The sequence below is a fragment of the Pseudophryne corroboree genome, chromosome 1 (genome assembly GCF_028390025.1).
Source record: "Pseudophryne corroboree isolate aPseCor3 chromosome 1, aPseCor3.hap2, whole genome shotgun sequence".
NCBI lineage: Eukaryota > Metazoa > Chordata > Amphibia > Anura > Myobatrachidae > Pseudophryne > Pseudophryne corroboree.
This window is the reverse complement of record NC_086444.1, coordinates 87,761,396-87,783,015: the sequence shown is the minus strand read 5'-3', so window position 1 is coordinate 87,783,015 and position 21,620 is coordinate 87,761,396. Positions and strand designations below refer to the sequence as shown.

Genomic DNA, 21,620 nt, shown 5'->3' with positions numbered 1-21,620 from the left:
CGGCTTTAACCCTGGAGGATTGTGTTCAGTATTAACAAGCTCGGGTGGAGGCGATGTAGTTACAAGACCGACACTCGGGCTCCTGGCGGTCAGCATATCAACGCCGGGATCCCGATCGCCAGAATGCCAACAGGGGGCTGAGGGCTATTCCCACTTGTGGGTGTCCACGACACCCATGGAGTGGTCATAGAACCTGTGGTGAGCGCAGCGAGCCACAGAGCCCACAACGTGGCAAGCACAGCTAGTCCGCAAGGGGCTACGTTGTGCTCTCCTTCCTGACAGTTGGGATCCCGGCGTCGGTATGCTGACCGCCAGAATCCCAACCGCCTGTCTCACATACCCAACCCGGGTGGAGGCAGCTATACTGGACAAGAGAGGAAAGTACATACCTGGTGAGTGAGATACTCATCCCGATAGCTGGAGACCAGGAGTTACAATTATATAAATTGCATACAGTAATATTATCTATAAAACTGGATACTTTCATTTTTGACTGTATATATATATATGCCCTCTGATAATATATTCTGTCCTTTCATTACAGCAATTGATACTGAAACTGTAACAAAGTGTCTTGGATTTGAAGGTGAAATATCGGTTGCAGCTGATATCTTTGACGTTTCAGCTAACGCAAAACCCAAAGTTTGCAATACTGTTACTACTTCTAAGAAAGGTATGTTTTTTTCTGGAGTCTACGTATGCTGTATTTATCTACAGTAAGATGGCACCCATATTAGGGGTCATTGGCGGTCATACCGAGTTGTTCGCTCGTTATGTTTTTTCGCTACAGAGCGATTAGTCGCAAACTGCGCATGCGCAATGTACACAGCGCGCGTGCGCCAAGTAAATTAGCACAAAAGTTTGGTATTTTACTCACGACGTAACAAAGTTTTTTCATCGTTCTGCTGATCGGAGTGTGATTGACAGGAAGTGGGTGTTTCTGGGCGGAAACTGACCGTTTTCTGGGAGTGTGCGGAAAAACGCAGGCGTTTCAGGGAAAAACGCGGGAGTGGCTGGAGAAACGGGGGAGTGTCTGGGCGAACACTGGGTGTGTTTGTGACGTCAAACCAGGAACGAAAAGGACTGAGCTGGTCGCAATGGCAGAGTAAGTCTGGAGCTTAACTGCGGGGTAATCGTTATGAGAAAATTAGCGAATCTTTCGTTCGCAATTCTGCTATGCTAAGATACACTCCCAGAGGGCGGCGGCTCAGCGTGTGCAATGCTGCTAAAAGCAGCTAGCGAGCGAACAACTCGGAATCACCCCCATTGCATGGTATGTGCTGTGAAGCAGGGAAGAGGTACAACAGCCCATATGCCTCTCTCACACAGTGCCCCCATTTGGAGTAAGTATACTAGCAGGGAGCCCCAATACCACAGTGCCTGTTTTCATTAGAGATGTGCACTGACCCCCGTTTTTTAATTTTGGGTCTAATTTACAGTATCCTCGTGTTTTGGTTTTGGCAAAACCACCCTCAAGTGTTTTAGTTCAGAATCGGCTTTTGGTTTGGTTAAAAACCGTTAAAAAAAAAATCGATAATCATTGCTAAAGGATAAAAATGTTGAAAAACGATAAAAAATGCTTAATCATGAAATTTTTGCAATCCAAAACCCGAAATTCGTATTTAAAATCTGAATTCCAAACCGTAGAAATATCCAAACTGCATACCTCCCAACTGTCCCGATTTTCGCGGGCCAGTCCCGTTTTTTGGGGACTGTCCCGCTGTCCCACCCGTGGGCCGCAGTGTCCCGCGTGGGGGGGGCAGTTGGGGAGGCTCTGTCTGTCGCTGCCCTGCCTAGCAGAGCAGCGGTGAATAGACACTGTGCGCATGCGCACAGAGTCTATTCACTGAAGTCAGAGGGAGAGGGGGCATGTCAGCGGCTCACAAAGCGCTGGGCATGCCCCCTCAGTGATGAAAATGGGGGCGTGGCTCGCGACCGTGGATCCTCCGTGAAGCCACGCCCCATTTTACTCAGGTCACTCCCCTTTTTTGGGAGCTTCGCCGCGCGTGTGTCCCTCTTTGGAAGGGGACAAAGTTGGGAGGTATGAAACTGGGATTCAGTTTTGTTCTCCACGGAGGATCCGGACTGGGTTTTGGTTCAGTTCGGATCCTCCTGTCCATGTTCCTCCCCCCCCCCCTACCCTTTCCTTTACCTGGCAGCAGCAGGTGCAGCTCTTCTCCTCAGCCAAGCACGTGCTGCTGAGTGCTAGGGTGCAGTGTGTAATTTTCTCTAAGGATGCATGGCCACGCCTCCTGTGATTAGGTTACACACCCTGCAAAGTACCTGGGCCCAGGCAGGCTCTCTACTGCCCTGCATAGCTGCACAATGGCCCTCATTACGAGTTGTTCGCTTGCTAGCTGCTTTTAGCAGCAGTGCATACGCTAAGCCGCCGCCCTCTGGGAGTGTATCTTAGCTTAGCAGAAGTGTGAATGAAAGATTAGCAGAATTGCTCGAAAACCTTTTACTGCAGCTTCTGAGTAGCTCCAGACCCACTCCTAGATTGCGATCACTGCAGACTGTTTAGTTCCTGGTTTGACCTCACAAACACGCCCTGCGTTTGGCCAGCCACTCCCCCGTTTCTCCAGCCACTCCTGCGTTTTTACCTGTCACGCCTGGGTTTTTTAGCACACTCTCGGAAAACGGTCAATTTCTGCCCGGAAACACCCACTTCCTGTCAATCATTCACCCATCAGCAGAGTGACTGAAAAGCGTTGCTTGCCCCTGTGTAAATTTGCTTCGTCTTGTGTGAAATTACTTGGCGCGTGCGCCCTGCGGCCCATACGCATGTGCAGAATAGCCGATTTTTAGCCTGATCGCTATGCTTGGAAAAACGGCAGCGACCGAACAACTCGGAATGACCTCCATTGTTTTGCGACTGCACAGGCACAATCATTTTGTATGGCTGGTGCAATCTTCAATGGTGCAGCTGATGGTGGTATACAAGGACGCATCATTCCGTATTACAGTGGGCATCCCAGTCCTTGCACGTTCAGCCAATAAGCTGTAGATTGGGGGTGGAATTCGTACTGAAATCTGCATACACTTGCATACAGCCGCAATGTGTGATTGCTTCTTGATCTTGTTACATTAACTATGTGTGACTTATGTTACAGATCAGAAAGACGAATCTGCTGTAATCGAGAAGACCATCTCATTTGTGGAAGGAGGAAAAATAGATTTAGCAGCAGTTCTAGATAGTAAACTGTCTCAGAAACCTGAAGACATTGGCACTGAATTATTTTCTAAATGGGCTGCATCCTTAATAGATTCACCAGTAATAACAAAGAAAAAGGTATGAAGGAATGAAACCATATTTACACAAGAGACACAAGTATTGTAATCATAGCTTATATACAGTACATTCAAAAAGGACACTGGTTATCTATAATGGGTGCACACAGGCTCCTGGGTCCCAGGGGGGCCCACACACAGCACACCCTGCACCCATATAATTATATTTACCGCTCCGCTGCCTCGGCGCTGGCTGCAGAGCTGCAGAAATCACCAGGTAAATGGGTACCGCTGACATTTTCCCGGTAAATTACACGAGCGCAGTAGTGGTGTCCCCTGGGAAAGAGGCGTGGGTGCTATGTTCCCGGAGACTATCGCATGAGCAGGGGACTCTAGCCCAATGCCAGAGTCTTCTGTACCGCCGCAGAGGAGGGTGCCATATCGAAGCCTCCACACAGGCCCCCTCCTTTCTTAAACTGCCTCTGTGCTTAACGTTGGGTATCCACATCCATTTTATTGCATTATTATTATTATTATTATTATTCCCATTCTTCTTATTATTTATATTATTATTATTATTATTATTGTTGTCCCTTATTTATATGGTGCCGCAAGGGTTCCACAGCGCCTAACAGAGAACATAAACATAAACAAATGAGCAAAACAAGAAAACAGCGACTAAAGGGCCCCATACACTAGGACGATTTTACACGATTTCATACAATTCCAATATATCCATCTGATACTGTATATTGTATGAAATTGTGTACAATCGTATGTGTTTTAGATCGTATCCAAACTGATGCGCGTCCCCGTGGCTGTCGGATAGGATCCCCTAGTTCGTTGGTGCTGCACTAATGATATATCGGAATTGGATGGAATTGGATGGAAAAAGTGTGTTTTTTGTACATGTGATATATCTCATGCGATGTATCACAGGGAAGTGTGACTGGCATTCTCAGGACACTCCCAGCCCCCGTAGTCCTCTATCCAGCCCATCAGATATATGTCATGGTACAATTATGTGCCATACGATCTATTGCATGCGATGTATAGCGGCTTCATCAATCGCATGCGATATATCCAGGGCCGTCTTTTCGTATGGGCTCAGTGGGCTCTTGCCCAAGGGCCCCAGGAGTATAAGGGTCCTAGGCTGATAGGTGAGGGTCCCCTCTTTCCAGGGGTACCAGATTTTTTAAAATCGGCCCTAGGGAACCAGAGATATCCGACTTCAAAGCAGTGGTCCCCATCCAAGCCTGTTAATTGCTTTTCCCAGCCAGATATCTCGGGCTCTGTATGACTTACAGTTTTTCTGAGGGAACATTTCAAAAGCTGGGACACTCCACTTTCGGTGGACACTGGCAGCTTGTCTCTACTATGCAAAGAACCAGAGATATCAGCCTTCAAGCAGCTGGTCCCTGCTCCAGCTCTTCACGCCTGGTATGCAGTTTTATATATTTGTTGGTGGATTGCTCTGGCTCCTGAACTCTGATCCCCAAGTCCCCAGTGCCTCCTGACAAGGGAGACACTCTAATTTTTTATCCCATTCAAAGCTAAGAAATCTTTTTCCAGGAACTTGAGATATCTGCAGTCAAGCAAGCTGCTGTCTCACCAGAAAATTATGAATATTGAGCCCACTCCACTATCGACCCCTCCTTTACATATTAAACACCCCATACCGCGCTGGAAGTCATGTACCGGGGCCCCTTCATTCAGCCCAGTGCCCCCTTCTACAGTTTAGTGTTCTCCCTCCCACCCCATCTGTGCAGTAAAGGATTAATTAGCAGAAATTACTGCTCCAGGTCCTACATGCTGAGCGGAAGATAGAACACCCCCTACCCTCCCGTGGGACATCAAAGCTGCCGCTGATAGCACCCCCACCCATGGAGGATGGGTAGGGGCCCCAGTGCATTGCTGTGCCCAGGGGCCCACACTGCTGTTAAGACGGCCCTGGATATATCTTATGCAAAAATAGCACAAAAGTACAAAATGATATGGAATCACTCCCGGGAAGGTCCCGGGGGAGTTCAAGGAAAAATACATCCGACTTCAGCCTCCGACATATTGTTGAAGTGTATGGAGCCCTTTACAGTACAAGACAATGCAGACAAGTACATGGTATATAACATTACTGCATCAGTGGTTATAACAATAAAATAACCAGCAGAGCGGCAGAAACCAAGGTTTAGATACTGGTGTAGGGAGTATGGAATCACTGGCGTTTCTATAATGGGTGCAGTGTGTGCAGTGCACACGGGCCCCTGAGTCCAGAGGGGGCCCCCACCGCACACACTGCACCCATTTTTAGAATACTCACACACACCCCGAAGTCCAGCGCCGGCATCCGCAGCGCTATTAGAACACAGTGAAAATGGCTCAGCGGCCATTTTCATGGAGTTCTGCGCATGCGCAGTAGAGAAATCTCAGGGAAAATGGCCGCCGTGCCATTTTCACTGCGCATGCTCAGTAGAGTCTGAGCCTTCTAGTGCTCAGACTCTATAGCGCTCCGGGCAGAGAGGAGGGGGCCCGATGGAGGAGGCTGAACACGGGCCTCCTCCTCTCTTAAAACGCCCCTGTATGGAATATGTGATAGTCAAAGTGAGAGAAGGAAACGTACATGACGGGAGAGTCAGCAGCTGTTTGAGTAGGTGTGTCGCTTCTGTTTTGGGGGAGTGCCGAAGCCAGGATCTCCGTCTTAAGATGGGGATTTCCTGACCTCTTGGTAGGAGCTGGGGCAGACAGCTCAGTGGCGTGCGGTGAGGTCATTGGCTGGTGAGGCACTGCAGCCATAATGATCCGCAAAGTCCGGCGATGAACCTTACCGCCACTTGTGATGTCATGGAAGTAGGCTGACAGTGCGGCACTCTGCCTACTTCTATTTTTTTTATTTAAACATTTATTTATTTTTTACAAATATGTGTTTTAGGTAGCCCTTGAGTTGAAATAGTTGGAAGATTTGGGATCAGAGTTAGGTACCCCTTTTTATACCTTACAGGAGACAGTACCCCAATTTACACATTACGGCAGACTGATTCCCCTTTTTTACACATTACGGCAGACAACGTCCCATTTTTACACATTACGGCAGACAGCGTCCCCGTTTTTTAGACATTACGGCAGACAGCGTCCCCGTTTTTTACACATTACGGTAGAAAGCGTCCCCGTTTTTTACACATTACGACAGACAACATCCCCTTTTTTACACATTACGGCAGACAACGTCCCGTTTTTACACATTACGGCAGACAGCGTCCCCGTTTTTTACACATTACGGCAGACAGCGTCCCCGTTTTTTACACATTACGGCAGCCAAAGTCCCCGTTTTTTACACATTACGGCAGACAAAGTCCCGTTTTTACACATTACGGCAGACATCGTCCTGTTTTTACACATTACGGCAGACGTCCTGTTTTTACACATTACGGCAGACAACGTCCCGTTTTTACACATTACGGCAGACAGCGTCCCCGTTTTTTACACATTACGGCAGACAGCGTCCCCGTTTTTTACACATTACGGCAGACAGTGTCCCCATTTGAGTGAGAGTGAGTGAGTGTGTGTTACTCACCTTGGGGGGGGCCACGATCCACCATCCACAGGACAGCTGCGGCGACGCTCCGGAGCCCTTTAGAGCAGAAGATAGCCGGCGGCAGCAGGAAGCTGCTCTCTGGGGCTGAGAAGGGATGGCGGCGGCGGGACTCACGGACGACGGTGGCGGAGGGACAAGGAGAAGGCGCGCCTCGCTCACACCACTTGCAGTGCCGGGACAGAGACTTGCGCTCCGGGACAGCTCCCCTCCCGCTCTGCTGATTCCGGGCTTCTTGCTCCACCGCTGCCGCTGCTGGTCACTCTTACAGGGGCGTGCTATGCGTTGAAAGCACGCCCCTGTCACTCCCCTGTCGAAGCGGCACTTCCACTAAGTGCCGCTTCAGCTGCATTTTCTAATGGGCTTTTACTGCCCAATTCTTTGTCCCGCCTCCCCGCTTCCTTCCCTTTACACTGACAGTGGGAGGCACCGACAGCGGTGCCTCCTAAACTCATTTATAAAGAATATATAGAGCCCAAGATCATTAAAATAATATAAAGCCTAATGCATATACTTATGACACAGAATCTGTGTCATAAGTATTTCTTTTATATTATTTTATGACTGCACGTCCCTGAGACAGCTCAGTTTTCCTGCAAATTAAATTTTCAGCAATATTTCCTGTGAGGTAAAAAGACCTCAAGTAACATCATGTGCATTCCATGATAGAAAAAAAATGAAAAAGAACAGCGGCAGTTTTTGTAAGCCATAGCTTGACCTGAAAATTTAAAAATATTAAGTGCAATGCTAAGAGCAGGCCGCTTTATATGATAAGGCCAAAACCGCAGAGAAGACAACACTTCCAATACATGTATCATGATGTTCACAGAGGAACCAGGTCTCTTTTTTATCTCTGTACAGACTTAAATCAGATTTATACTAATATACATACCTCCCAACACGACCCATTCCAGGTGGGACAAAATGCTCTGCTCCTGGACTTCCCTCTTTATTCGTGATTGCCTTCACCTGTGTTGAACTAGTTAATGGATGAGAAAGATGTTCCACCACAGGTGATAGCAATCATACCTTAAGAGGGAAGTCCAGATGCAGATAATTTTGTCCCTCCTGGAATGGGTCATGTTGGGAGGTATGAAAATAGGATTATTTCTGCTATTTAACTAGCCACATTGGGCCTGACTCAGATGTGGACGGATAGGATAGTGCATTGCAGCTACTTACTTGGAGTAAGCAGGGATGCACATATATGGTAATGTAGCAGCAGGCATTTGATATAAGTAGATACCGCCTGATTGCATTAGTGATCCATGCTTCATCCAGGTATGAAGCATCAGATCACCTGCAACACCATTGGCCGGCTACGTTACCCATGGGAAATCTCTGTCTTCTGCTGGAGAACCTGGCCTCAGGGTGACAGGGAGATAATTGGTGATTGAGGAGGCAGTGGTTGACATGGAGGCAGTGGGTGACAGAGAGAGAGGCAGAGGGTGACAGGGAGATAGTTGGTGATTGAGGAGGCCAGTGCCGTAACTAGACATTTTAGCGCTTTGTGCCAGAAACGGCATCGGCGCCTCCCCCCAACGTAAACCGGCGGCAGTGCGCGCCGTAGGTGTGCGCAAAAAATATAGGGGTGTGGCTTCATGGGAAAGGGGTGTGGCCACAAAATAATACCAATTCATTTAATTGTGCACAGTAGTCTCCATTATTCAAATTACGCCGCACAGTAGCGCCACTACACCAGGTAGAGCCCTTTTTACACATTACGGCAGACAGCGTTCCCTTTTTACACATTACAGCAGACAGTCCCCCTTTTTACACATTACGGCAGACAGCATCCCCTTTTTACACATTACAGCAGACAGTCCCCCTTTTTACACATTACAGCAGACAGCGTCCCCTTTTTACACATTACAGCACAACACACAGTCACACAACCTCCACACGTGCCATGCCAGGGATCCCACCTCCTTCTTCCCTGCAGCCTGCATGACAGCCAGCTGTACTTACTATTGGTTATTTCAGCTGTCGCTTGGCAGCCCAGTCCTGCTCTGCGGTGCTAGCAGTGGCTGCTGTGAGGCAGTCAAGGAGGTGATCAGCGCCACGGATCTGATAGAGCAGTGCAGCAGTGCAGCAGTGAGGGAGTGAGCAGGCACAAGGAGAAGTCGGGCGCTGCTGCTGTGCGCCCAGGACACAGCACTTGCCCTGCTGCAGCACACGCTCTGCGCTCAACAGGGGACAAGCGTGCACCGGACCCGGCACCCGGCAGCTGTCCAATCATTGAGCTGACAGCTGCCAGGGCCAGAAGCTTTAAACCAGGTAGCCAGGCGCTGCAATATTTGTGCAGCGCGGCTCCATGTATGTGGGCCAGCGGTGCGTCCTCAGTGCAGATGCGCTGTGTGCAATGCACCACTGGCCCACACCTAGTTACGGCCCTGGAGGAGGCAGTGGTTGACATGGAGGCAGTGGGTGACAGAGAGAGAGGCAGAGGGTGACAGGGAGATAGTTGGTGACTGGGAAGGCAGGGGGTGACAGAGAGATAGTTTGTGACTAGGGAAGCAGTGGGTGACAGAGATAGTGGGTAACTGGGGAGGCAGGAGTGACATTGTAGCAGTGGGAGATAGAGAGAGACAGAGTTGACAGAGAGTTAACTTTGTGGCTTTTACTCTATGAAACTCTCTTCCATACACAGTGCGAGAAGCCTCCACTCTGGAATCCTTCAAAAATAGACTAAAGACTTACCTATTTACTGAACCATTTCACTTATATCTACTGATAAGCTTGTTTTGTATTTTGAGCTGTAAAGACAATGGTAAAGCACTTTGAGTACTATTAGGAGAGAAGTGCTATATAAATATCTATTATTATTTTTGGAGGCGAGACCTCAGAAAAACTACAGGTGAAACTCAGAAAATTAGAATATTGTGCAAAAGTTAATTTATTTCAATAATTCAACTTAAAAGGTGAAACTAATATATTATATAGACTCATTACATGCAAAGTGAGATATTTCAAACCTTTATTTGTTATAATTTTGATGATTGTGACTTACAGCTTAAGATAACGCCAAATCCCAAATCTCTGAAAATTAGAATATTACATAAATTCAATCAAAAAAGGGTTTTAAATACAGAAACATTGGCCCTCTGAAAAGTATAATCATGCTTATGTACTCAGTACTTGGTTTGGGCCCCTTTTGCATGAATCACTGCCTCAATGCAGCATGGCATGGATTCTATCAGCTGATCGGTCAGCACGGCAGGACCCCCCTCCCACTCCAGCGGCTGCAGACAATAGCAGCCGCTGGGGAGTGTAAATTAACACTCCCAAACCCCCCCCCCCTCCCGTGTACCTGGAGGCTTTCCAAATGAAAGCCGCGATGGTCGTGATGTTTCCGATGTTCCAATGGTCACGATGGTCCAAGTCGATGTTTCGATGTTTGGGAGGGGAAAATCTTATTTTTATATATATATATATATATATATATATATATATATAAAAACTAAAATCATTTTGGATAGGGTTAAATTCATGTTCTTCACAATTTTGGAACTTTTTTTGCGTGGAAAAATCGTCAGTTAAGTGGTTAATAAAGCACAGTGGACCAACACCAGCAGATGACATGGCTACCCAAATCAACACAGACTGTGGAAACTTCACACTGGAGTTCAAGCATCTTAGATTGTGTGCCTCTCCATTCTTCCTCCATACTCTGGGACCTTGGTTTCCAAATGAGCTGCAAGATTTGCTCTCATCAGAAAAGATGACTTTGGACCACTGAGCAACAGACCAGTTCTTTTTTTCTTTAGCCCAGGTAAGACACTTCTGAGGTTGTTTGTTGTTCAGGAACGGTCTGACAAGAGGAATACGACATTTGAAGCCCATGTCCAGGATCCGTCTGTGTGTGGTGGCTCTTGATGCACTAACTCCAGCCTCAGTCCACTCCTTGTGAAGGTCCCCCACACTTTTGAATGGCCTTTTCCTGATAATCCTCTCCAGGCTCTCTATGGGGCATTGCCAAGAGAAAGATGAGAGGCATGAGACCGAACAATGCAGAAGAGCTGATGGCCGCTATTGAAGCATCTTGGCCTTCAATAACACCTCAGCAGTGCCACAGGCTGATAGAATCCATGCCACGCCTCATTGAGGTAGTAATTCATGCAAAAGGGGCCCAAACCAAGTACTGAGTACATTTGCATGATTATACTTTTCAGAGGGCCAACATTTCTGTATTTAAAATCCTTTCTTTGTTGATTTTAAGTAATATTCCAATTTTCTGAGATTTTGGATTTGGCGTTATCTTAAGCGGTAAGTCACAATCATCAAAATTATAACAAATAAAGGTTTGAAATATCTCACTTTGCATGTAATGAGTTTATATAATATATTAGCTTCACCTTTTAAGTTGAATTATTGAAATAAATGAACTTTTGCACGATATTCTAATTTTCTGAGTTTCACCTGTAGAAACTAGAACTAGAAAACTAGAATTCTACCTGTGTGTATTTGTGTCAGTGTTTCTTCAGGAGTTTTTATTTGTTACAAATTCTTGCCAGTCCTCACATTTACAGTTTGTCCAGTTTTTCTACTTACCTGATATATTTATTTGAAAGATGAATGTAGTTGCCCAGTGCTTTACTTGCTCAAAATGCAAGGCTAAGTTATCTAATGGATGCCCAGAGCAAGTATAATTTGTTATGTCTGGGTCCAGGATCCGTGTCTGCCACTTAATGTAGTTGACTTACTGTAGCTGAGCCAGAACGAGCCATTGCTTTGTCATGGTACACTGTGAAACCAAGTAAGAGACCAGTCCACCCATTGGTACAGTATAATAATAAATAATAATAATAATAATAATAATAATAATTTTACTTATAACAGATACATAGCATAATATAGTACAGAAAATAATGAAGTACAGAAAAGCTTTTCAGAAAATACAGAAGCATGTAGATACTAAAGGGACACTATGGAAATGCTTGAGTAAACAGGAAAGTCTTGAGTCTATTTTTGAAGGATTCTATAGTTGGGGCCTCTCGCACTGTGCAGGGAAGTGAGTTCCATAGAGTCGGAGCCGCATGACTAAAAGCTCTACCCCCAGATAAATTACGGGAGATTCTAGGCCCTGGTCATATAGTGCTTTGTAACTCAGTAAGCCAATCTTGAAGATGATTTGCCATCTTACAGGCAGCCAGTGAAGGGAGAAGAGTTTGGGTGTTATGTGGCTAGAACGGGGCTGGTCGGTTAACAGCCTGCCAGCTGTGTTTTGCACCAGCTGTAAGCGGTGCAATCCTTTTGCTGGGAGACCAAGGTAGAGGGCAAGGTATGAACAAAATTCACAGTTACTCCATCCCAGCCACCACTAGTCCAAGTGCCTTTCTGTGTTTACAATCTGGAACAGGAATTTACGAAGATTTCTACTGTTTGGTGAACATGCTGAAACCGGTTTCCTACAGACCTCTTAAATGTCCCGGGTCCACTCAGGTTCCACATTTTATTGCCAAATGACTGCTGCTTTTGTAACAACAGCACTGTCACAACTGAGGGCCTGAGCTGACGTGAGGCAGCCTCAGTTGTAGGGGCTGAGATGTAGTGAAACCTGGGAGGTTGTATCAGACCCCTGGACATGTAAGTTACACGTAGGAAGATAGCCCGAAGGCGTGACCACGACAACCAAGATAAAAGTCAATGATGTTTATTTGACAAACTCCATGCAACACAGCAGTAATAAATGAAAAGCATACAATCAGCAGTAATGTAACACAGTTCCTGGGTACTACAGGATGGCAATGGCCACAGGGCTCTGGTGGTATGGGTACAGTTCTTATTGTCCTCTAGATGTAAAGTCCTTACCAGACCCGACTGTAGTAGTGGGAATAGCCCAGGTTTATACCAGCTGGTGTTCCATGGAAAGCTGGACTGCTGCAGATGAAATGGCTGCTGTGAGTACTGGTTGAACCAGACAGATGTAGACACGGAGTGGATGCTGGATGGAACCAGCCAAATAATGTATGAAGCTTGAGAGCGATGAAATGCAAATAATATATTGAGCTTGAGAGCGGTGAAATAATAGTACCGGTGGTAAATGGAAATCTGCAGAAATGGTACCGGCACTTTAAGGAGAGTAGATCTCTACTGGAAGCTGGATGCTGGAAGCAGGTGAATCTGTAATTGGAGATGGACGAGTCACAGAGGACTGGAGAGTCAGGCTGCACCGCAGGTGGTAGACTGGAGCGGGTCTCTTTAGTGGAAGCTTGGAGAAAGGAGCTGGAACCTGGAAAACAACCACAGGAGAGAGACAGACTGGAACTAGGTTTGACAACCAAAGCACTGACGCCTTCCTTGCTCAGGCACAGAATACTTATACCTGCAGCAAGGAAGGTATTGGCTAGGCAATTATGCAGATTCCATGGAACAGCGGATTGGTGGAGATAGAACATGTGACAGAATCCAACATGGCTGCGCCCATGTTGGTACTTGGAGGGAAAGTTAGTTTGGTAATCCATGTGGAAACTTAGCAGCAATGGCGGCACCGGCCGCAGAGGACAGGAGACGCCAGACTGATGACTGCACACTAGAACCACGCGGACGACAGCGGAGGCCGCGGCTGGCATGAGGTGCCACTCTGATAACCTGTATACTGGAACACAGGAACGGCGGCGGAGGCCGCGGAGGATGGGAGACGCCATTCAGAAGGCAAACATGGCGCCGCTGTGACAGCGTCTCAGGGTGACAGGAGAGGGATGCAGAATGTGGACATCAGTATTACAGATGAAATCCAGCCCTGGAACGCTGGGCCAGCCTCAGGAGACATCTAAAAGGCAAGTAATGGCGTCCAGATACCCAGATCGTGACAAGCACAGATAAAGAAAATAAGGCATTTTTACAATGGGCCAAGTATCTTGGTGAAGGTCCACAAGCAGAGTTGCCCAGTGCTGAGTTGCCTTTAATAGATTATTCCAAGAAAGCATCCTAATACTTGGGTGATTCTGTTCTTGATGTGTGTTCCATGTGTTCCTCAAATGTGGATTTCAATAAGACCCTGGAGCAGTGGCGTAACTACTGCCCCCGCAGCCCTCGCGGTGGCTTGGGGGCGAGGGGCTGCGGGGGCGCCACTGATTTAGTGCAGACTGACATGCGGACGAGCGTCCGCATGTCAGTCTGCGGTCTCGTTTCCTCCCCTGCTGTTAGGAGGGACACGGAGGGCACAGTGCGCGCCTCTCCTGTGTCCCTCCTGGGTCTCCGGCGGCCGCGGGTCTCATAAAGGAAGTGCCGTTCGTGAGCACTTCCTTTATTACAATGACCCGCGGCCGCCGGAGACACAGGAGGGACACAGGAGAGGCGCGCACTGTGCCCTACGTGTCCCTCCTAACAGCGGGGGAGCGGCGGCGGAGGAAGGGGGACGACGACGCACTGATGGGGCATATCTGGCACTGGGGGGATATATAGCACTGGGGGCATATCTGGCACTGGGGGAATATCTGGCACTGGGGACATTTATGGCACTGGGGGGAATATCTGGCACTGGGGACATTTATGGCACTGGGGGGAATATCTGGCACTGGGGGCATATTTGGCAGGGGGGGGGATATCTGGCACTGGGGACATTTATGGCACTGGGGGGAATATCTGGCACTGGGGACATATGTGGCACGGGGGGGGGGGGGAATATCTGGCACTGGGGCATATGTGGCACTGGGGGGGAATATCTGGCACTGGGGGCATATATGGCACTGGGGGGGGCAATATCTGGCACTGGGGGGGAATATCTGGCACTGGGGAATATGTGGCACTGGGGGCATATATAGCACTGGGGGGGGATATCTGGCACTGGGGGCATATGTGGCACTGTGGGGGAATATCTGGCACTGGGGAGGTATATGTGTACCTGGCACATGGGGGGGGGCTATATTTGGCACTGGGGGCATGTGAGTACCTGGCACTGTCTGGGAATATCTGGCACTGGGGACATATGTGGCACTGGGAGCACAGCCCTAGCAACAAGGACTACCTCCTAGCAACGAGCATGACACCCAGTGCATGAAGCCCCTGGCAACGAGCATGACACCCAGTGCATGAAACCCCTGGCAACGAGCATGACACCCAGTGCATGAAACCCCTGGCAACGAGCATGACACCCTGAGCATGAAAACCCCTGGCACCGTGCATGGAACCAAGAGCATGAAACCCATGGCAACGAGCATGACACCCAGTGCATGAAACCCCTGACAACGAGCAGGTAATTGAAAAGTAATTAGAAGCCTTACTGTAGGACTTAATGTGTAATGGGCATTACGGTGTGTGGCATAATGTATCACGGACATTGCGGTGTGTGTCATAATGTGTCACAGGCATTACGGTGTATGGTATACTATATCGCGGGCATTGTGATATGTGATATAATGTCTCAGGGTCATTGCAGTGTGTGGCATAATGTATCACGGACATTGCGGTGTGTGTCATAATGTGTCAGGCATTACGGTGTGTGGTATACTTTATCACGGGCATTGTGGTATGTGGTATAATGTCTCAGGGTCATTGCAGTGTGGCATAATATATAACGGGCATTGCGGTGTGTGGCATAGGGTATAACGGGCATTGCGATATGTGTCACAGGCATTACGGTGTATGGTATACTATATCACGGGCATTGTGGTATAATGTCTCAAGGTCATTGCAGTGTGTGGCATAATGTGTCACAGGCATTGTATGTGCTATAATGTATCGGGCATTGCAGTGTGTGGTATAATGTATCACGGACATTGCAGTGTGTGTCATAATGTGTCACAGACATTGTATGTGCTATAATGTATCAGGGGCAGTGCAGTGTGTAGCATAATGTATAACGGGCATTGCGATTCCTGTCATAATGTGTCACAGGCATTACGGTGTGTGGCATAATGTGTCGGGGGCATTATGGTGTGTGCATACTGTGTCATGTGCATTATTGTGTGTGGCATAATGTCTAAGGGCCATTGCAGTATGTGGCATAATGTATACTGGGCATTACTATAAGGAGGAAAAATTACAAATGTAAGGGGCATGAATCAGGATTATTTTTCTTTCCTGTGGTGGCCAACGTCTGGGCGTGCAGGTTGCAAAACTGGGGTATAAGGTAGTCTTTTCCTGCAATGCCACGCCCATTCCAATGAAACCACGCCCATTCCAACAAAGCCACACCCCCTTTTTTGCTGCGCGCGCCTTCGTCGCGCGCATATTTACCCCTTTATTGCTCCCAATGATGGGGGGGGGGGCCGCCGAAGAATTTTTTGGCTTGGGGGAGATAAATTTCTAGTTACGCCACTGCCCTGGTGTTACTTGCTGGAGAAGACTCTGGGCTAACAAAGCAAGTAGGTTAACCAGGCTGGAAGTCTATAATACTGGAGGCTGGACTACAACCATTGGCAGATGGAATTGGTGGGTGCTGAAGACTGGAACCAGAAGTACTAGACACCAGGCTGGAATTAGTGGCACTACAATCAGGATCACTAGACATCGGGCTGGTACCGGTGGCTCTGAACACTGGGCTGATACCAGTGGTACTGAACACCAGACTAGAACTGGAGGCACGGAGACTGAACACCGGGCTGATACCAGTGGTACTGATTGGGATTGGTTGCACGGAATCAGATATACTGTACACCGGGCAGATACTGGTTGCACTGAACACCAGGCTGGGGCTGGTGGCTCTGGAATCAAAAACACAGACCACTGGGCAGATATCAGTAGTACTAATTGGGACTGGTGGCATGGACTCAGAGATAGTGTACACTGGGCAGGTACCAGTGGCACCGAAAACTAGGCAGGTACTGGTGGCTGTGGAAGATAATCTACCAGCAATCTCAGAGGGAGATACAGTCACCATACCGGCGTTCAGGAGATGTCGGCAGTTGGAATACTGAAGCTGGAATCCCGACACTGGTGAGGATACCAAAGCCAGGTTCCCGACATAAAAAATAATGCCGGCACCAGAATCCCGACTGTGGGCATCCCGAACGTAAGTATGCCGGGGCTGGGAAGTTTAGGCTGCGAGGACACACACACACACACCCCGGAAACGTTAGGGTTAGGCTGCGCGGATAGAGCGTTAGGCACCACCGGGGAGGGTTATGGTTAGGCTGAGCGGGTGGGACGGTTCGGGTTAGGCAGCGAGGAGGGATGGTTAGGCTGCGGGACAGTTAAGCTTAGGCTTTGGGAAGAGGGGTTAGGTTTAGGCACCACCCAGGGTGGTTAGGGTTACGCTGCAGAGGGTTGGAAGGTTAGGGTCAGGCTGTTGGGAGGGAAGGTTAGCAATCTTACTTAGTAGGTGTCCAGATCCTGCCTGTTGGGATGGCACTGTCGGTATTCTGACCGCCAGTATCCCAATCGCTGGTATCCCAATACCAACCCTCTCAGAGGGACTTCCCGACCCCTCTGCTTCCTTGTTCCATCCCTCAGTGGCTGCCATGCAGCCAGTCACTGCTGATTGGGCTGACCAGCAGCAGGGATTAGAAGCCACCAAGGAAATGTGAAAGAAGCTACCCAAACTTATCCTTGTACACCCGGCAGCTGCTCCTCTTTATAATAACGATGCCGCAATGGTCCAGTCATAAACTGTCCAAAATATCGATCATCAATGTTTAAAGCCTTGTTTATTAAAAATATTTACATTTAAAAAAAAAGAAAAAGAAAATTATGTTTGATATTTTTTCAATCAATATTTTTTACCTAATTCAATAAAAAAAACCTGACCATTTCTAAGCGTTTTCTTCTTCTTTTTTTTAAATATTAGCCAGTTAAGTGGGTAAAGCAGCAATCTTTTAGGGGCAAATCTAAACCAGTGTGGAAATCTTTCATGGTGTTATACAAAAGACCTGGTTACAGCCTTAAAACATGCTAGGCTGACATCATTAACTGCATTATACCTGCACGCTGTCGGACGCAAGCTGGTCCTAATGCTGCCATATTTTAAATGTAAATGGATAGCGAATGAAACAATAATGCAACTTTGTCCATATACTAAAGTGCAGGCGTCCCACCACCCCACCTTTTTCTGCATCGACTAGGAGTCACCAACATTATCTGCACTTATGCTATCTACACATTATGTGATCTTATACAATACAATATCGTATGATATTGTATGAGATATCATATCAGATCGGATCGTGTGTACACACTACAAACGATGTCAAACGTTGTCTAGAAACAAAGGCATCACTGGAGTTCAAAACCACACAATATCACACAGAAACATAGAATTTGACGGCAGATAAGAACCACTTGGCCCATCTAGTCTGCCCCTTTTTTATCCTTTAATGGTAATCTCAACCCTTTTTGAACCTTAATTCTTTGTAAGAATATTCATATGCCTATCCCAAGCATGTTTAACTTGCTCTACAGTCTTAGCCTCTGCCACCTCTGATGGGAGACTATTCCACTTGTCCACTATACCGCCTCATTAAGACTGCATGCAGTCCCACGGAAGCGCGCATCGTACGTTGGATCATGTATACACATTATGCAATATAATTTAGGACTGAACAATATCGTTCAGATTGTGAACGATATTGCATAGTGTGTATGGGCCATTACACTTACCCCATGCGGAGTGTGCATGACTCAGAACATGGTGTAACTCTGGCTACAAGCCCTCTACATGGCTACAAGGCGGTTCTTCCAAATGTGCTTGGCCAGTTACCGTCAGATGATGCTCAGTGACGCCAATTTTACAGACTAAGAAAAGCATGCATAGTCTGCAATATAAAATGATAATGCAGCGGCAATCGGGTTGTCCACGATGGAGAATCAAGCCCTGTATAACTACAATGTATTTATAGCTATATTAAACCTCCTGAATATTATTGACCCATTGCATTCTGTACACCAATTGTTGCACATATCTGTTTGTTATACAATTACTGCTACTTTGACCCAAGAGATGAAAGGCGGAATTCATTATCCTGTTATGTTCCTGTTTTTTTCTGTCTACACAGCTCGAGCCAATTTATAGTCTTGTTCCTGTTGACTTAAGAGATGCCTATAACAAGACAAAGTTCTTGGAGAGAGCCATTGAAGACTATTTTGAGGAATACAGTGTGTGTAAATGCCAGCCGTGCCAGAATGGCGGCACTGTGGTGCATATTGATGGGGAATGTGTGTGTAAATGCCCTGCAGAGTTTACTGGCCTAGCCTGCCAGACGCTAAGACATGAAGTGCTCAAGAGTAAGTCATTTCTTCTAAGTCTATAATAAAATGTTTCATACCTCATACAGAGAATGGCAGAGCACCTTTACGGAATGCAGGATTCGGGCTAGGAATTGTCAGAATCCTAAAGATTTGAGTTTGGCCAAACACATACTTGACTACTCAACAAGAACGGCCAGGAGGCTCACGAAAAGCTTGTGGCGCTCCCATCCACCCCGATGAGTGGGCAAGTCTCTGGGAGCCGCCTGCTACCCAGCCACCCACTTACTGAGTGAAGTGGACGGATTGGGCAGCTGATGGCGTGATTTGGGCTGAATCGTGTCCTTGTAGCAACGCCCCCTACTGTACAATTCTCTGCATTGTATAGTGGGTGGCATGGCCACGATGATGTGTTCCCGCAGCCACGACCCCACCCACATCTCATGTGCTGCATCCCGCCCCTTCCCCGCACCCTATGCCAAGCCATGCCCCATTTTGTGCTGACCTGACTGCCCCTCCCCGTATGGTGCAGCCAGAAAGTCTGCAGCTATGGCCAGTCATGTTGTCATGAGCCGCTAGAATCCAAATCCTGATGTCAGGTGATTGTATTCTGCAGGAGACAGAGCTAGCACATCCATGGGCACGATTACAGATAAAATTATATAATATAATTATATATATAATATGGCTCTCCTGCTCAGTGGATAGAGATAAAAAGTACCAGCCAATCAGCTCCTTACTGCCATGTTACAGGCTGCGTTTGAAAAATGATGTGAGCATGAGAGAGAGAAAGAGAGAGGGGGAGGGGAGCAGGAGAGAGAGAGGGAGTGAGCAGGGGAGAGCGGGAGAGGAAGCAGGAGAGAGAGGGAGAGTGAGCAGGAGAGAGAGGGAGACGTGATTGAGGACGGGAGAGAGAGGGAGTGGAAGTGAGCAGGAGAGACGGGGAGAGGGAGGGGAAGTGAGCAGGAGAGAGGAGGGGAGAGAGAGGGAGTGGAAGTGAGCAGGAGAGAGGAGGAGTGGAGAGAGGGAGTGAGCAGGAGAGAGGGGGGGGAGGGAGTGGAAGTGAGCAGAAGAGAGGATGAGAGAGGGAGTGAGCAGGAGAGATGGGGAGAGAGAGAGGGAGTGGGAATGAGCAGGAGAGACATTAGGCCAGGGACACACATGGCGGCCAAGCGGGTCCTGCTAAGCGGGACCCGCTTGGCCAGGAGGGCGGGTTTGTGTGCACACGGATCCTGTTCTGCACAGACGTACTATGTGAACACATACATTGAAATGTATGTGTTCACATTGAAATCCTGCCATCCTGTCATCCGGCCCAACCGCAGCATGGTGCGGTTAGATCTGGTGGCGGCGGGACTGCCGCACATGATGCAGGCACCCATGTGCGGTCTCCTTGCGGCCAAGTGGGTCCCACTGAACGGGACCCGCTTGGCTGCTATGTGTGGTCCTAGGATTACCAGGTTACTGCACCGGCCTCTGATGGGGGCGGGCAGTTCACGGCATTAGGCACCGCCACCTAAATACCCATGAATCGCTGCACTGTAGTCCCTGCTGATGGCCAGGTAGGGGGCGGGGCAGAGCGGACGGGAATGAAGAAGAAGCTGCGGCCGGGCCTCAGAGGTATCCAGTGGCAGGGTGCAGGGGGAGCTGCTGGCCCTGGAAGCAGCCAGGGCCCCATAGCAGCTGCGCCTCCTGCACCCTCAATAGTTACACCACTGCATAGCTCCATCCTCAGGTTGCGCTACGTGATAGGTGACAAGCGACAAAGAGCTCTGCTTCTCATTTCCTATTAGTAAGTGCCATTCATGCTTGGCTGCTAATAGTAATAATAATGTGAATAGTGAGTGTATAGCAGTAAGTACCCATATAAAGGATGATGATTAATCAGTGTACGCTTATGTTCGTAGAGCCCGACAAACCCGCTGAAGGAAACTGGAGCTGCTGGTCACCTTTACCTAAGTGCATAAATGGAGTAGCTACAAGAACCCGGACATGCAACCACCTGCCTGGACAAACAGATAAAGCCCCGTGCCGCGGAGAAAGCGTTAAAACGGTTGATTGTTAAACCTATGACATCCAACGCTGGGATTCAAGATTTTGCTCATATAGACAACTACAGCTAATTATGTTACCCTGTAGTGACCCCAGCCCCTCATTTGTCATGTCTTATTACACGTATGTCAATGTAATGTGTGTCTTCTACCTGTAATTAAAATGCTCACTGTTATTACGCTGGCAGGCAGGTACAGGGCAGAAGATGTGACAAGGTAATGAAATAAGGGCCAGCCTGTAACACTAGAACCAGTACGTCATAGTCTAGACACAGACTGGGGCATGTTACTATTACTGTGTATTATTACTCTGTTGGTAATAAATAAAAGCATCCTCTACATAAAAACAACTGGCGTTTTTAATCACATGACATTAATACAATAAAGGGATAATGGATAAAATGAAGGGGTTCCTGTCTGTGCTTTTCGAAGAGAGAATATCAAGACTAAGGAGAAGAAGGGGAGAAGTTTCCCATAATGTAGTACCCAAACAGCTTCTACCTATCACTTAGGTACTTAAATGTTAGCTAGAAGCTGATTGATTGATTGATTGATTGATTGATTGATTGATTGATCAACATCTCCACTTGTCTACTTTTCCAATCTTTAGAAGGCTTGATACATTTCCC

General features: G+C 47.8%; 1 protein-coding gene across 1 annotated transcript in view; it reads left to right on the top strand.

The window, feature by feature from the left end:
- LOC134946892 (complement component C9-like) overlaps positions 1-21,341 on the top strand; it is a 175,360-nt gene extending 154,019 nt beyond the window's left edge. The window contains exons 8-11 of the mRNA XM_063935528.1: positions 545-673; positions 3,114-3,292; positions 18,751-18,979; positions 20,848-21,341. Of these exons, the coding sequence (XP_063791598.1) occupies positions 545-673; positions 3,114-3,292; positions 18,751-18,979; positions 20,848-21,005 (695 nt within the window). The 3' untranslated portion in view covers positions 21,006-21,341. The remainder of the gene's footprint in view (positions 1-544; positions 674-3,113; positions 3,293-18,750; positions 18,980-20,847) is intronic.
- The last annotated feature ends 279 nt before the right edge of the window (positions 21,342-21,620 follow it).